At 39.0% G+C, this 14389-nt stretch overlaps 1 protein-coding gene across 1 annotated transcript in view; it reads right to left on the bottom strand.

Moving 5' to 3' along the window:
- The window catches only part of NUP35 (nucleoporin 35), a 36865-nt gene extending 23272 nt beyond the window's left edge, over window positions 1–13593 (bottom strand). The window contains exons 1-4 of the mRNA XM_007965569.3: window positions 13480–13593; window positions 8952–9122; window positions 6823–6950; window positions 3774–3831 (exon numbers count right to left, since the gene is read on the bottom strand). Coding sequence (XP_007963760.3) covers window positions 3774–3831; window positions 6823–6950; window positions 8952–9122; window positions 13480–13519 — 397 coding nt within the window. The 5' untranslated portion in view covers window positions 13520–13593. The remainder of the gene's footprint in view (window positions 1–3773; window positions 3832–6822; window positions 6951–8951; window positions 9123–13479) is intronic.
- Between the last annotated feature and the right edge of the window lie 796 nt (window positions 13594–14389).

Raw genomic sequence — 14389 nt, 5'->3', positions numbered from 1 at the left:
GTCACTATATTAGAAAAAAAATAAGTTAACAAAAAGATATTAACATTAATCCTGTGCTTTTCCACTTGACAACAGTTAACAAAACTAAAATGTATGCTTTTCAGTCAACTAAGAGAGACGCTAAAATGTAAAACATTACTTAACATTATGTGTTTTTGCTTTTTTTTTTTTTTTTTGAGGTCTCGCTGTCACCCAGGCTGGAGTGCAGTGGTGCAATCATAGCTGACAGCAGCCTTAAACTCCCAGGCTCAAACAGTCTTCCCACCTTGACCTCCCATAGTACTGGAATTATAGGCATGTGCCATCATGCCACACCCAGCCGTATTTTTGGATTTTCAATGTCCCTGGGATCACTTACTGACTCAATTATTTTATTTATTTGAAACAAGGTCTCACTCTTGTCACCCAGGTTGGAATGCAGTGGTGTGATCACTGCTCACTACAGCCTCGACTTCCCAGGCTCAAGTGATCTTCTTAACCCCAGCCTCCGAGGTAGCTGGGACTACAGGTGTGTGCCACCATGCCAGGCTTATTTTTTAATTTTTTTGTACAGACAGGCATCTCACTATGTTGCCTGGGCTGGTCTCAAAACTCCTGGACTCAAGTGATCCGCTTGCCTCAGGATTACAGACGTGAACCAGTGGTACCTGGCATGACTCTAACTGTGAATAGTCACTATTTCTGTGTGTAACAAAGCATCATCATCCACCTATTTGTTACAGTTTGATCAGCTTAAGGCTGTTCAGAACTAATTTTCCTAGACATTCAACCTCAGTTATGTAGCTGAAAAGATTAGGGTGATTTTCTAGATGTTTGATATCTGAAGATGGAAGATGGAGAGCCATGAGCCAAGGAGTGAGGGCAGCCTCTAGAAGTTAAGAACCTTAAGGTAACAGTCAGCAAGGAGAGGGACCTCATTCATTCCTATAACCACACGGAACTAAATTCTGCCAACAACCTGAAAGAGCCTAGAAACAGATTCACACCCAAGGCCTCCAGAGAGAAACACAGCCCTGTTGACACCTGAGCTCTAAGCAACGACCCAGATATCTGATCTCCAGAAACTAGAAGATAATACATGTGTTGTTTTAAACCACTAAGTTTGTAGTAACTTCTTATGGCAACTACAGCAAACTAGTACAGAGTGTTGGGACAAGTCAGGTGCTGCTGTTAACACACAGCTAAAAATGTGGAAATGGATTTAGAAATCAGGCAGTCGGTAGAGGCTGGAAGAATTCTGAGCATCGTGATAGAAAATGACTAAGTTTCCTTGAACAACCTGTTACTAGAAATGTAGACTTTAAAGACACGGCCAATGAGTGCTCACAGACTGCCTGAAGAAATTCAGACTTGCAGGATTCAAAGGATCCAATTTGTATTGGGTGTTCCTTTTGTTATTTATTCTGACAACATCTGCCTTAACCAGAGTGTTTAATATATTTTACATAATTGTTCATTTGGTTAGTTTTGCTTTTTTTTTTTTTTTTAATTTTATTTACTTATTTTTAGAGATAGGGTCTGGCTCTGTCACCCAGGCTGGAGTGCAGTGACAAAATCAGCTCACTGCAACCTCGAATTCCTGGGCTCAAGCAATCCTCCTGCCTCAACCTTCTGAGTAGCTGGAACTACAGGCACATGACTGATTTCTTAGTTTAAAATCTACTGTCTTACTATTGTTTCTAATGTTCCATCTTTCTGTTACTGTATTCTTTTCCTTCTTGCCTGCCTTCTTTTTCTATCACTATCATCTCTCACCTAGATTGCTACAAGTAGCCTCTCAACTTGTCTCCTTGCTTCTAGGCTAATTTTTACTCCCAAACTAGTTGTATCCAACAACAGTCTCATCCTTATTGTCTTCCACCTTTTCTGGGTAAAGACCAATTGTGACAATAACCTACAAGGCCCTGTAAGACATCTGCCCCCATTACCTCTCCTCTCTGACCTCGTTTTCTACTATTCTCCCCCTCGCTTACTCCATTTCAGTCATACTGTCCCCTCATTCTTCCTTCAACACCCCAGACACACTCCCACCTCAGGACCTTTGTGTTTGCTGTTACCTCCATCTAGAATACTATTCCCTACTTCCCTCACTTACAGACTTTTGAGTAAAGTTTACTTGTCCCGTAACTATCAGTGGTAGGTGAAATAATCTGGGTAGGTCCCCAAATGATGTCCATGATCTAATCCCTGGAACCTGTGAATGTTACATTACATGGCAAAGGGGAATTAACGTTGCAGGTGAAATTAAGGCTGCTAATCAACTGACCTAAAAATACGAAGATTATCCTACATTACCTAGAAGGGCCCAATATATTCACAGGGGTCTTTCAAAGAGAGAGGGTGATGTGACTACAGAAGAAGGGTCAGAGAGTTACAAAGTTGCTGACTGTGAAGAGGAAGGGAACCACAAACAAGAAACATAAGCAGCCTCCAGAAATGGAAAAGGCAAGAAAATAGATTATTGCTGGCCAGATGCGGTGGTTCAGGCCTGTAATCCCAGCACTTTGGGAGGCCGAGGCAGGTGGATCACAAGATCAGGAGTTCGAGACCAGCCTAGCCAATATGGTGAAACCCCGTCTCTACTAAAACTACAAAAAAAAAAAAAAAAAATTAGCGGGAACAGTGGTGGGTGCCTGTAATCCCAGCTACTCAGTAAGCTGAGGCAGGAGAATCACTTGAACCCAGGAAGCAGAGGCTGCAGTGAGCCGAGATCGTGCCACTGCACTCTAACCTGGGTAACAGAGCAAGACTCCATCTCAAAAAAAAAAAAAAAAAAGATTATTGTCTAGAACCTCCATAAATGAACACAGCCCTACCAATGTCTAGATTTTAGCCCACCAAGACCCATTTCAAACTTCCGACCTCCAGAAATGAAAGATAATGAATTTGTATTGTTTAAGCCACTTTTATGTTTGTGGTAGTTTGTTATGGCAGCAATAGAAAACTAATACATTACCCTATTTAAATCTCTAAGTCCCCACCCCTTTCCCCACTTTGCTGCTTAATCTTTTTCCTCCACAAAATGCAATACCTTCTAACAAACTTTATAATTTACTTGTTTTGTTTATAAATGTAAATTCTGCAAAGAAATGTAAGTTCCATAAAGGCAGGGAGTATCTATTTTGTCTTCTATTTCCCAGAGTACAGTTAGGTGCTCAAATATTTGCCGAATAAACATTTGATGGGATTATACACATGACTACATATGAAGAACTGTGCTAAGGATAATGATGATGATTAAAAAGCCATTAATCTTAAAAAAAAAAACTAGGTATATAATCAGTGATTGCTTCTATTCAACAGCATTTAGATTTATAACTATGCATTAACATCTCTCAAAACACCTTTATTATTCAGTGTCTTAACTATTCCTTTTCATCTCAATTGCAACGGCTTTTTGGTTGACAAATTTTAATAACTAAGGAGACACTTCAAACATCTATTAAGTATACAATTTCTTAAAAAGACATTCTGAATATTCACCCATCATGCCTTTGGGGTGATTTGATTCAGAAAATAATCAATACACAAAGTATTTCCTTCCTGAAATAAGTTATAGAGATTTTGGAAAATCCCCAGGTTTGAAATATAAAACAAAAAATTTTGGCAATTACCAACAAACATATTATCTTCATTCAACGAACAGAGAAGTCTTCGGTGTTAGAGTTATTTACTCCATGATTACACCACTGCACTCCAGCATAGGTAGCAGAACCAGACCCTGTCTTTAAAAAAAAAAAAAAAAAGAAAGAAAGAAAGAAAAAATCACTTACCTGTTCCAGGAGTAGATGTAACTCCAACAAGAGGACTCTGCATTACTGAAATGTTTGGCTACGCAAAAACAGAAGAAAGTGTTATGGTAAAAATGCAAAACACAAATACAGTAAGCGTTAAAAGGCTTCATTCAACAGATAACTGAACTTTTATCAGGTGCTAGAGATGCCTCTAATTAGATCAAAGTACAAAGGCACTCTTTTTTTCTGTAAGTTAAACAGTATTAACCTAAAATATACTAGACCCCTTAGTATTTGTTAAAATAAGAAAAGTCATGTTTAAAAAAAAAAAAAAAAGACGTTATCTTCTATAAAAGGTGACATGGTAACTATTTGTTTTTAGTTTCTAAAGTGCAATATTTGAAATAACAGAGATAATGGTAATTTTCAAAATGGCCAAGTTCATACAGAAAAACAGAAGAGTGACAGAATATGATTTTCAACAGATAATTAGAAATCATGAAATACTATAGATTCAAATCAGTCTAAACAATAATAGACAGCATATCCCTACCACTACCAGTAGAACGTTCCAAAACTGGTAAATTATCCATTTTAAAACAGTTAAAAATCCTTCTAAAACAAAGACAATATTCAATCAATAAATGAGAACAGACTCTACCTAGAACTCAATATTTTTAAAAACAGATTCTAATTAAACTAAGGAAATCTCAAATAGCTTCATCTAGCAACCAGAACTAAATGCTGAGAGAATGTTGGGAGAGATATAAAATGTATTCTTCAATTATTAATGCCAATTATTTCATGATTAGAAAAAGGTTGAGCAAATTCCAGGGGGCATAACTAATTTGGGCTCTAATCTAGCAATGATATTCTTACCAACTTTCAAATCAAAAACATTCTCTATAAATTATGACCCATGAGTCTTTCAAGCATTTTGAATACAGCAATATCTGCAAGCCTTTGCCTATATCATCAGAGAAGTAATGAAAACTTGCACAAATTTAGAAGCCAGTGGTTCTTGTAACAAACAATTTTTAAATTTTTATTATTTTATTTATTTTTGAGACAGGGTCTCACTCTGTCACGCAGGTTGAGTGCAGTAACACAATCACAGCCCATTGTAGCCTGAGCTTCCCAGGCTCAAGTAATCATCCCACCTCAGCTTTCTGAGTAGCTGGGACTATAGGTACACACCACCACACCCAGCCAATTTTTTTTTTTTTTTTTTTGTATGTTTAGTAGACACAGAGTTTCGCCATGTAGCCCAGGTAGATCTCAAACTCATGGGCTCAAGTGATCTGCCCAAAGCCCAGCACAGGGGCTCACACTTGTAATCCCAGCACTTTGGGAGGCCAAGGAAGGTGGATTACTTGAGCTCAGGCGTTCAAGACCAGCCTGGGCAACAGGACAAATCCCATCTCTACAAAAAATACAAAAATTAGCCAGCCATGGTGGTGCACGTGTATAGTCCCTGCTACTAAGGAGCAGAGGTGGGAGGATCACTTGAGTCCAGGAGGTCAAGGCTACAGTGGGGCATGAGCATTCCACTGCACTCTAATCTGGGTGATACAGCAAGACCCTGTCTCAAAAAATAATAATAATAAAAATGATAAAAATACATAAAAATCAAGCAATCCGCCCACCTCAGCCTCCCAAAGTGCTGGGATTACAGGCGTGCACCAACACGCCCAGCCTTCATACCAAACTAAACATAAGCTTTACTTACCAACCTTTAGAAAACCATCCCAGACCAGAATATCTGTCCATTAGGAACATATGCCATACATGTAATTTTACCATTTCTAGTAGGTACATTTAAAAAGTACAAACAGGTGAAATTTAGTAATGGTTTATTTAGCCGAACACATCCAAAACATTCTCATTTCAATATGTAATCAACATAAAAAATAAGATACCTTACATTCTTTCTCAGTCTTCAAACTCTGGTGTGTATTTTATACTTAAAGTATATCTCAATTGAGACTAGTTATATCTCTAGTATCAATAGCCACACTTAGCTAGTGGCTCCTGTTAGACACGAAGGCAGGTCTAGAAGTGCTCGGAAGAAACAGTAATCTGTTTACCACAGTGAATGAATTTTGCTTTACTTGACAAGTAAGCCTAGTATGCCAGATATATCAAGCATATAAATAGCAGGAATCTACTGAAAAAAGCTTTCTAATATTCTTGAACTCTTAACTTCACTAAATACAATTTAGGGAAAAGCATAAAACATATATCTAAAGCAAACAGCAGACATATCTTTATATAAAGAACTTATCAACTTAACTGATAAACTTTGTTTATGATTGTCCTACTAAGCACAATAATAATAGGAAACAACACTTGTGTCTATGAAGCTACTAAATTTTCCACTTAAAAGAAAAGTTGGCCAGGCACAGTGGCTCACACTTATAATCTAGCGCTTTGAGAGGTCAAGGTGCAAGGATCACTTGAAGCCAGCAAGACCTCATCTCTACAAAAAATAACACAATTAGCCAGGCATAGCAGCACGTGCCTATATCCCAAGAGGACAGCTGAGGCAGAAGGATTGTTTGAACCCAGGAGTTCAAGGCTGCAGAGTTATGACTGCATCACTGCACTCTAGCCTGGGCAACAGAGCAGGACCCTGTTGGGACCTTAAAAAACAGAAGAAAATAAAGAGAAGTCCATACTACTTCTCAGCTGACAAGTGCCCTAGATCTACATGAAACTCTAAATTTTCATTTATTCTTTCACATAATTTTTAAATATTAAACTTCTTAAACAATCAGAAAGATTTAAACCATAATCACATTCTACATGTATATTAAGCAGATTGGAGGTATGAGCAGGTGGATAAGGCAAACCTATAAAAACCTGAGAATTACCTATGAGAGAAAATCTAGAGTTCTACGCTGTTAAGTACAGTTCATCATCAACAATTTAAGCAGATTGTACGATAAATGTGTTTAATGCTTATTCTGTGCAACAGAGTTACATTAAAATAGACCTCAGGGAAACATTTCAAAGTATTGACTCTCACTGAACAGTCACATAAAACCATGATGTTGTTCACTGTGGATCAAAATGGTATTTATATTACCTGTCTTCTTGAAGTTAAAGGTGTTGATCCAAGTCCTGGGCTAGAAATGTCATCATATATACTTCTAACTGGTGGAGCGCCACTTTTATCTTTATGAGCTGGTAAAACTGGTTGTGGTGGTGACCCACCTACAGTGTACAAAAAAAAAAAAAAAAAAAAAAAGGTGAGAAAAGAAAGGATTCTTCTATCTTTTTGGTAAGATTTTTAAAAATTTATATTTTTGAAATATTGACTTAAAATCTTGTCTCCTAGTTCTTTTCAAACTTTAATAAGCTGAAGAGTCACCTGGGGACCTTGTTAAAATTCAGACTCTGATTCAGAAGGTGTAGGGTGAAGCCTGAGATTATACAGTTCTAACAAGCTCCCAGGCGATGCCAATGCTGCTGATCCACAGACTGCACTTTGAACAAAAGGATTCAGAGTAAGTAGTTAATGAAAATCTTAGTTTTCAGAAAACACATGTAACTTTTGCTCTCTCTACAAAATGCTTAATATTTAAATACAAAACTTGATCCCATTTCTCACTTGAAAGTAGGTACTAAACAACTCCAGTCTGTAGATTCCTGAATAACTATAATTCCCTAATGTAGAGTCTGACTATCTAGATTAAGTACATCCCATTCATGTTTCTCACAGTAGAAATATATTTAAGTACATAATAAAGACGTAATAAAAGGAACAATTTCTGTGACATAAAGATGTCTTTTTCGATCAGAGAACATGCAATGCCAAATAGTGATGCAGCCCAGGCCATTGGTAAGACTAATGTCTGAGCTTGGACAGTACAGCTTGAGCTATTTAGAGCACAGTCTATGGAATAAGACTAACCTGAGGTTTATAGCACTCTCTCACTAGCAAGTGAGCTTCAGCAAATTATTTGTTGCAGTTAGCCTGTTTCCTCTTTTTAAAAATGGGGATACTGTTACCTACCCTTTAAGATTGACAAAATAAGGATTAGCATACTGCCAGGCTCATAAGTAATCAATATATGTTGGCTACCATAATAAAACACATTTGAAATTTAATGTTTAATGTTAAATGAATTATTTCAAATATAATTTATAATTCTCCTGGATAAATCCTAAATAATAATAAACCATTTTAAAGCAAAAATACTTTAAAGGGCAATTAAGGTAAAAAGAGTTTTCATTTGAACAACTACTAAAGGATATTAGCTCACAATTAGAATTCAACCACTTTCATAGCTAATTCTCACTACTCAGTTAAAACTTTGAAGTCATTTTCAAAAATATTTCTTTGCTAAAGGAGTTCTGCAATAAATACAGGCTGCATTTATAATACTTTGCCCTGACAATCACAAATTCTGTGTATAAAACCTCCTCCTAGTTTGCAAAGTCAGTCCTTTCCTCAAACATGCTATATGTGACAATCTCAATTCACTAAGACTAAAGGCAGAATTCATATCTACATCTTCAAGTTACATTTCTTTCGACCAATCATTTCCTATTCTTGTATCTTAAGATGAATTACTTTAAATTAATTCAGTTGAAGCTAAATGATGGTATTTCATCAACTCTATGAGGCACTCTCCCCCCACCACACTCTGACATCTCCGAAACAGAAATTTTACAAAAAATGGCATCTTAGCATTATGTCATATTTAGGGTTATTTTTGCTAGTGGTACTTAAAAGCCAATTCAATGGCATCTTAGAATGAATAAAACGTAGAATACATTTTAGTGGCTCTAGAAATTATAGCTTATACTGCTTACATCTCTATTCCAAGAGCCTTAAAATAAAAGCTTTGCTTTATAATAGACACATTGCTTAATTTTTTTTAAATTAATGAACGTATTGACGAGGGTGAATGCTGCACCATTACACTTTTTAAAATTCTAGCATAAGCTTGTCCCACCCGTGGCTTGAATACCACATGAAGCCCAGGATGGCCTTGAATGTGGCCCAACACAAATTGCTAAACTTTCTTAAAACATTATAAGACTTTTTTTGCAATTTTTTTTTTTTTAGCTCATCAGCTATTGTTAGAGTTACTGTATTTTATGTGTGGCCCAAGTCAATTCTTCTTCCCATGTGGTCCAGGGAAGCCAAAAGATTGGACATCCCTGTATGCAGCACATCTATAAAATTATTTTAAGCAATTCACCTACCTGCAAGTAAAGGTGATCTCATTTCCATTACTCCTACCGAAGGGCCACTAATTGATCGAGGTTGGGGAGTCACTGGAGCTGGCAAATCCCCCATTAAAAATCCAGGTAAGAACTGGGCATTAACTCCTGGCTTTGGAGATGTGGGTGAACCCAGCATCATTGGTTCAGATCCTACATGAATCAAAAAATAAATTAAAGACTTTTCTGTTACAATATCTGACAAATACATGCAAGAATCTAGCATAATTTTGAAAGTTTAATCAAAACTTTTAGATATAATAGAACTATAGTTGAATTTATTTTAAAAGCCAACAAAAATTATTTCTAGAAAAATGTAAAGTTATCTTGTATTCACTTTTTTTTTTTTTTTTTTGAGTCAGAGTCTCGCTCTGTCACCAGGCTGGAGTGCAGTGGCGCAATCTCAGTTCACTGCAACCTCTACCTCCTAGACTCAAGCGATCCTCCCTCCTCAGCCTCTCAGTAGCTGAGTCTACAGGCCTGCACTACCACGCCCAGCTAATTTTTGTATTCTTTTGTAGAAATGGGGTTTCACCATGCTGCCCAGGCTGGTCTGGAGCTCCTGAGCTCAGGTGATCCACCAGGCTTGGCCTCCCAAAGTGCTGAGATTAAAGGCATGAAGCCACCATGCCTGGCAGCACAATATTAATCCGTGACAGCTATTTTTGTTTACATTATTTCAGGGATTTAAAAATCACACTGATAACTTCTTTCCATTTCCGAATCAGTTTGGACTATGTAACAACCGAAAACAAGGACAGGCTGCACTACTTATACAAAGTCTTAGAATATCAAACACGGCCGGGCGCGGTGGCTCAAGCCTGTAATCCCAGCACTTTGGGAGGCCGAGACGGGCGGATCACGAGGTCAGAAGATCGAGACCATCCTGGCTAACACGGTGAAACCCCGTCTCTACTAAAACTACAAAAAAACTAGCCGGGCGAGGTGGCGGGCGCCTGTAGTCCCAGCTACTCGGGAGGCTGAGGCAGGAGAATGGCATGAACTCGGGAGGCGGAGCTTGCAGTGAGCTGAGATCCGGCCACTGCACTCCAGCCTGGGCGACAGAGCCAGACTCCGTCTCAAAAAAAAAAAAAAAAAGAATATCAAACACAACGGGTTTAGCTTGCTAAATTGTTTCTTTTTCTTCCCCATAAAAAGTGCATCATTATTGTGATAAAACTGTAACCATGCATATATTAGAGCACTTACAAAATAACAGTGATAACTAGCACCCTAACTCAGAAACATGTTGAAAAGAATTGAAAACTTATTTTTGTATCTTTTTTCTTAATCATTAGTTTAAGTCAAGAATAATCACAGCTGGGTGTAGTGACTCAAGCCTGAAATCCTAGCACTTTGGGAGGCCAAGGCAGGAGGATCACTTGAGCTCAGGAGTTCAAGACCAGCCTGGGAAACACAGTGAGAGCTCATCCTTTTTATTAAAAAAAAAAAAAAAAAAAAAAAATTAAAGAATCATCTCTAAATATTCCCCTAATATAAAGCCAACTTAGAGAACTGAAACCTCTCACAATTGTTGATACAAAATTAATCCTCACAATCTATAGATATTATTTCCCTTATGAAGATGAGTGAGCTATATAATTCTATTTTCATAGCAAAATAGCAGAATAAGGAAAACGACGGGCTATGGAGTCAAAGATGTGTGTTCAAGGTCTTTCAGCAAAAGGGAAACAGAGCTTTTGTTAGAATTACAGCAAGTACAGCTTGACCTGGTACCTGATACACAGTTAAGTAATCAGTAAATACGAATTATTATTTTCTACAAGTATTTCATAATAGCAAAAACTGAGTAGTGAAAGTATAAATGTAGAATTTGCAATCTCTGCTTATGAAAATAATTTTCAACTAGCTGACAAGCCTGAGTGTGACTCATGGCACCCAGAAGGGTCAAATGTTTGCTATGTTATTTGTATGTTTTTTATTAACTATTACTTAACTTCCAGACAGCCTTAAAAATCTGTTTCTTGATATCTAAAAGCTGCCAACTCTTTACTCTTCCTCTTATTTCCCATTATACTAGGCCTACATATTAACAATACAAGTGTATAAAAGACAAAAAAAAATTCAATAAATGGATAAAGGAGATGTTAAAACAAGGTGTAAAAAAACTCTAATTACATTGTAATTACTTTAAAAAGTGCTAGTTACTATGTTACATGGCACTACAGAAATATTTCCTAAGACTATCCACTAAAATCAAATCAAAAGTCTAAACAAAGGCATATTCCTAACAGATATTTAGAAAACCATATTAAATGCAAAGTTTTTGGTAACATCCACTACATTCACTCCCCTCCCTAAAAGAAAAAAAAAAAATTATAGCAAAATAAAGTAAGAATTGGCTTAAGAAAAGTTGTGATATATCTGGATACATATAGACACAGTAGAAGCCTCAAGCCTGTAATCCCTGGATTTTGGGAGGCCGAGGGGGGCGGATCGCTTAAGCTCAGTTCCAGACCGGTCTGGACAAAAGGGCGAAATCTTGCCTCCACCAAAAACACAAAAAGTAGCTGGGAGAGGCGGCACACGCCACTGGGAGGCTGAGGTGGGAGGATTGTTTGAGCCCGGAGGCGGAAGTTGCAGTGGGCTGAGATTGCACAACTGCACTCCAGCCCAGCCCGGGTGACAGGGCGAGACCCTGTGTCAAAAAAGAGGAAGGCAGGGAGGGAGGAGGGAGAGAGGGAAGAAGGAAGGAAAAGAAAAAAGAAAGCACCAGACAGCAAGGAGGGCACAATGGGCTCTCAATCAGGACTGTCACTAACCACCCTTCAGACTAAATTTCACTTAAAGCAAACTTAAGGAAAAAAATGCTGCATGTCCTCAATTCCATTTCATATTCTGTGCTCCTAAAAGATTCATACTCAGCTAGTACAGTTTGTTGAAGTCAACCCTTAGTTTTACTACACCAGTGGGCACCTGGAATATCTGCAAAATGTGACTTGCACATTAATACTGGCTAATGTCAGATTTCTGGCAAGGCAATATACAGGGATTGGTTTACTCACATTTGTAACCCCAATAAATATGCACTCCAAAATGTTTTTGTTCAATAGAAAAATTTGGAACTGGAAATGAAGAGTTTTCTGATCTCTAAAATATATTAAAAATAAATACCAAGACGACATTTGTACATAAATTTTAATGCAGAGTATCTGCATTATTGACATTATGCATTTAGTTTTTTTATGACATGGCAAGCATTATATACCCTTCAAATCTTTTTTTTTTTTTTTTTTTTGAGGCAGAGTCTTCACTCTGTCGCCCAGGCTGGAGTGCAGTGGCACCATCTCGGCTCACTGCAAGCTCCGCTCCCGGGTTCGTGCCATTCTCCTGCCTCAGCCTCCCGAGTAGCTGGGACTACAGGCGCCCGCCACCGTGCCCGGCTAATTTTTTGTATTTTAGTAGAGACGGGGTTTCACCGTGTTAGCCAGGATGGTCTCGATCTCCTGACCTCGTGATCCGCCCGCCTCGGCCTCCCAAAGTGCAGGGATTACAGGCGTGAGCCACCGGCGCCCGGCCTACTCTTCAAATCTAAAAAGACTCTTTCTACACTATATATATATATACACACACACACACACTTGCTCTCTTTTCCAAGCTCAGAAAGTTATAACCTAACTTTCAGGTAAGTCTCTATGACAGTAAGACGGTTTATTTTCCGTTCTAAAATTTTCGACGGTTCTCACAAGTCGCAAAACTCAGCAGGAAAAAAAAAAAGGAATCCGCGTGCTGTTACATTGGTAGATTTTTTTCAAAGACGACATGTTTCAATGAGGCTCCGCAATAAATAATGGGAGTGAATCTTTAAAAAATTCAGATCGTGACCTATTAGAGAAAAATACCTCCTACAATACTTAAGAGTCACTTTCCCCAAATAAAGGCGGGAAATATCGTGCGAACTCCTAGCTTGCTATTAAGGCCAATATCTCAATGATTACCAACCACCTGGTTGATTAAACGTTGCACGATTCAAGCTTCCATTAATAACAAGATTCCTTTTGCAAAGCCCGGGAGAGAGGAGCAGTCAAAACAGGAACTAGAAGCACAGGTGATCAAGAAGCAGTGGACTGCACCCACACACTTCAGGGCACCGCCCACCCACGTGTACCGCGGTCAGTTCCTCCCAGGGAGGCTTCCGGGGAACCGGGGAATTCAGCAACTAGCATCGCGTCTCGGGTATTAGAAGGAGGTTAAGGTATGGGCCAGTCTGGCGTAGCTGGCGTGTGGGGGCAGAAACACAGCTCAGTCACCGTCCGACGGCCTTTCCTTCACCCTCCCAGGCCCACAGCTTCCCGGCGCCACCTCTGTAGCAGTGTGGAGGCGATGCGTTGAGTAGGGGACCGACTAGGAACTTGGGGGCACCCAAGGGTTCCCTCTCCGCGACTGAAACCAGCAGACGAGAGCCTGACGACTGCCCTTCAGTCTTGCCCGCCTCCAGGCCCAAAGCAGGGATGGCAGTGCCAACAAGGAAAAGCAGTATTTCACTCACCTAACGCGGGCCCCTGAGGTTCCACGGCAAAGGCTGCCATTGCGTCGGCAACTACACTTAAAACCAGGACCTTACCAATTTTCAAAAATGGCGGAAACGCTCCCTACGGGTAAGGGCGTGCTACCTCTTGGGGTTGCGTAACTTCCGGACCTGCGCTGTGCTTAAGTTGTGGGCGCCGGAGCCATTTTGGAATAGGGCAAAGTTTTTGCGCTAAGAATCTCCGAAAAAAGGGTTTTTCCACCGGGAAGGTGGCGAACCAGCGTGTGGTTCTGGGAATGCTTTTCGTCCCTCTGTGAGCTTCCTGATTTGTTGGCACTTGAGTTACACAGAAGCACAGATTATTTTACTCACGGTTTCATAATTAGCGTGAGTTGACCCAGTGCTCTATCACCCGTCAGCTTTTCCGAGTAACACCTGGGAAAGTCAGCTTGATGAAAACAATTGGTGCCTCTTTCCAATGTAAATTTCTGGACTTAGTGCATGACGCTTTTTTCTCAAAGCATGTTTTCTACTATCTGTATGCCATTTCTTTTAAATTTTGTGTTATGTAGACAATTTTACATTAAAGCATAACTCATACGATGTTTTGTTGCATATTAATACATACAAAAATATAGCTAACGAACGCATAAGTACACATGTAGATAATGGAGGATAATCATACGCAACCACGAACCCTCCACACCGCGGAATCTTTCGTGCTCCTGCCTGTGCCATCCCTGCCATCCATCTCCCCTCACTTTGCTGCTTTTCTTTAGGGCATAGTCATATGTAGATCACATACACATATTCTGCATATGTGTGTGTAAAAATATGTTGTTTAGTTTTGCTCAGTTACTAACTTTATACAATAATGTGCTACATATGTATAACTGGGGTGTTCTCAGCTCCATACCATGAGGTTTATTTC

This window comes from Chlorocebus sabaeus, chromosome 10, assembly GCF_047675955.1.
Source record: "Chlorocebus sabaeus isolate Y175 chromosome 10, mChlSab1.0.hap1, whole genome shotgun sequence".
NCBI classification, from domain to species: Eukaryota; Metazoa; Chordata; class Mammalia; order Primates; family Cercopithecidae; genus Chlorocebus; species Chlorocebus sabaeus.
Note: the sequence above shows the minus strand (reverse complement) of the source record. Positions and strands in the feature narration are given on the sequence as shown.